Genomic DNA, 2373 nt, shown 5'->3' on the forward strand with positions numbered 1-2373 from the left:
TGTGACTGGGGCAGGGGGCCCGAGACCAGCGGGTAGACCATGTCAAGGCGGCGGCGAACACGTCGCTTGCGCTGGGTCTGCCGGTTGATCTGGCCCATGGTGGCAAAGTCGATGATGTAGCAGAAGCCAATGGCACTCAGGTCCACCCAGGGGTGCTGCTTCTCGTAGGCACGCTGGATGGTGATGCCCACGTCCATGTCGTAGGGCGTCCACGACCCGCTGTCGTTCTCCCACTCCCACACGACTCCCTTGCCTGGCGCCGACGATGGGTCATAGTAGCTGCGTCGGACAGGGCGGATAGTGCCTGAGGGAGGGTGAGAGATGCCGTCAGACCCTGGCGCCAGCACCCACCTGCGAGCAAGGACAAAACCACCCCAACCTGCCCCACCGGTGCTGCTCGGCATGGGGACAGGACAGCTTTCCGGCTCAGCTGTTGTCCCCGCCCTGCCAGAGGACTGGTGTGCCTTGGTTTCCCCAAGCCGCTGCTTGCAAGCCACCCTGCCACCGGCACACCCAAAGGGCCAGGCAGCCCCCGGGCTGCACGCACATAGCACTGGGGCGCACCCCCAGTGTGACCAGGTGAGGGGAGGGCAGGTTTCACCCCCATCGGTCTACTATGGTGGCCGCCCTCCTGGCCCCAGTGTACAGCCGCTCAGTCCTGATGGGGAAACACAGAACCACAAGCTTGGCCGGTCCAGCCTACCCCCAGGGACCTCCCGTGGGAGCCTGATGAGACCAGGCACGTAGGCACCGGACTCGTGCAGTGCGCACCTCGGCCCCATCTGCCCCTCAGCTCCGGACCAGGGTGGGGGAATAAGAGATTTAAAGGGCAGCTCTGAGCCCTGCAACGACAACGTCCGCAGGCACCCACATGCACAGGGGAGCGGGGCTTGCGCCAGCCCCACCGTCTGCAGCTGCCAAACCTGCCTGCAAGGAAAACCCAGCCCGTGGCACAGGGAAAATCCCCGCAAGGCCAAGCAAAGGAGTTCAAGTGGGGCCCCATGCGTAGCTCCTGCTCCCCCATCAGTGACTGTTAAAAGTGGGATGAGAGCACAAAGCATGAAGGCTTTGTGGCTTGCATCCTTATTTTTGCTAGGCGTTTCCTTTCCCACCGCTCCCAGTCGACTAGGACGCATTCAAAGCAGAGACACAAATTTTGGAAACTCCTGCAATGAGGAGAAAGCCTTCTACTTTGGGATGTTTCATGGCACAGCGGGGCAGGGTGAATGTGACCAGGCTCAGCCTCGGGGTCCCATCCTCAGCACGCTACTAGCGCCCACGGTTGTTTGTTAATAGGTGCAATGAGCTCACGAGCACCACTGCCTCCATGCTCTTCTGCAAAACCCCGTGGTTTGGCCCCACTGCCAGCGGGAGCAACAAGAATGCTCAAAGAGAAGAAATAATAAGCCTGCTTCTTCGGCTTTTCACCACGTGTCTTGCAAAGCCTGCAAGTATTTCAGTCCCTTTTCACTCCCCCTTCGCCGCTGGGAGCAGCCGCACCTTCAGTCCCCACACAGGACCACTTCCCACGAAAAAGTGGGCTAAAAAGGAAAAGCTGTTTATAAGCACTAACGACAGGCACACATTGAGCACCCTGCTATCGAGAATGGGGTGCAACTGCACCCCAGGCAAGCCAGGCCACCCGTCCCCATCCTGCGAAGGGGCACCTGGGGGAGGAAAGCCGCTAGCGCTGGCAGCACAAAGCAGGACCAGAGGGGAGCAGGGCAGAGATTTATCCTAATCCAGCGCGAGGCAGGGAGGGCAGCAGCAGCGGCATGCAGCAGTCCCCGAGCGGAGGTGTGGGAACGCTGTGCATCCCCCCAGCCCAGCGCAGCCAGCCGGCCTCCCATTCAGCAGGGGAAGAAAAGGGACAATAGCTATTCAGGGCCTGCCAGGGTCGCGACCCCCCCAAATCAGAGCTGTTTAATGACCCAAAATACCAACATCCCCAGCAACCCAGGGAGAGACAGAACAATCCCCCTTTCAGGCCTCCTCCCCAGGCGACAATAGCCCTCAGAGGCTGGCCCCCCCCCCTGCCGCAGAAGTCCCTTGTCCCCACACCCTTGGGCAGGGGAGGGTCCTCACCAGCCCCCAGGGCTGCTGGAAGAAGGAGGACAAAGGAGGGTGTCCGTCACCCCACTGCACCCAGCACCCCCTGTCCCAGGGACGTTGGCTGGTCCCCTTCCCATGGCCATCATGGGGGTGTTGGGGGGGCGCACAAATTCCCTGTGCCAACCTCTCCCCCATGGGTGCCTGTGCCCCGCATTGCAAACACCCCCAGGGCCATATGTCTCCCACCACGTTGGGAATCCCTCCACATCCCCACCTCCTTGGGGACCTCCCATGCCTGCTTGTTGCCCCCCTTCCCTCCCC

The 2373-nt window shown here is 61.5% G+C and overlaps 1 protein-coding gene across 1 annotated transcript in view; it reads right to left on the reverse strand.

The window, feature by feature from the left end:
* The window catches only part of DTX4 (deltex E3 ubiquitin ligase 4), a 5182-nt gene extending 4880 nt beyond the window's left edge, over nt 1-302 (reverse strand). The window contains exon 1 of the mRNA XM_035898360.1: nt 9-302. Coding sequence (XP_035754253.1) covers nt 9-197 — 189 coding nt within the window. The 5' untranslated portion in view covers nt 198-302. The remainder of the gene's footprint in view (nt 1-8) is intronic.
* Nucleotides 303-2373: the final 2071 nt, after the last annotated feature.

The sequence above is a fragment of the Egretta garzetta genome, unplaced genomic scaffold (genome assembly GCF_000687185.1).
Source record: "Egretta garzetta isolate BGI_Z169 unplaced genomic scaffold, ASM68718v1 scaffold840, whole genome shotgun sequence".
Lineage (NCBI taxonomy): Eukaryota > Metazoa > Chordata > Aves > Pelecaniformes > Ardeidae > Egretta > Egretta garzetta.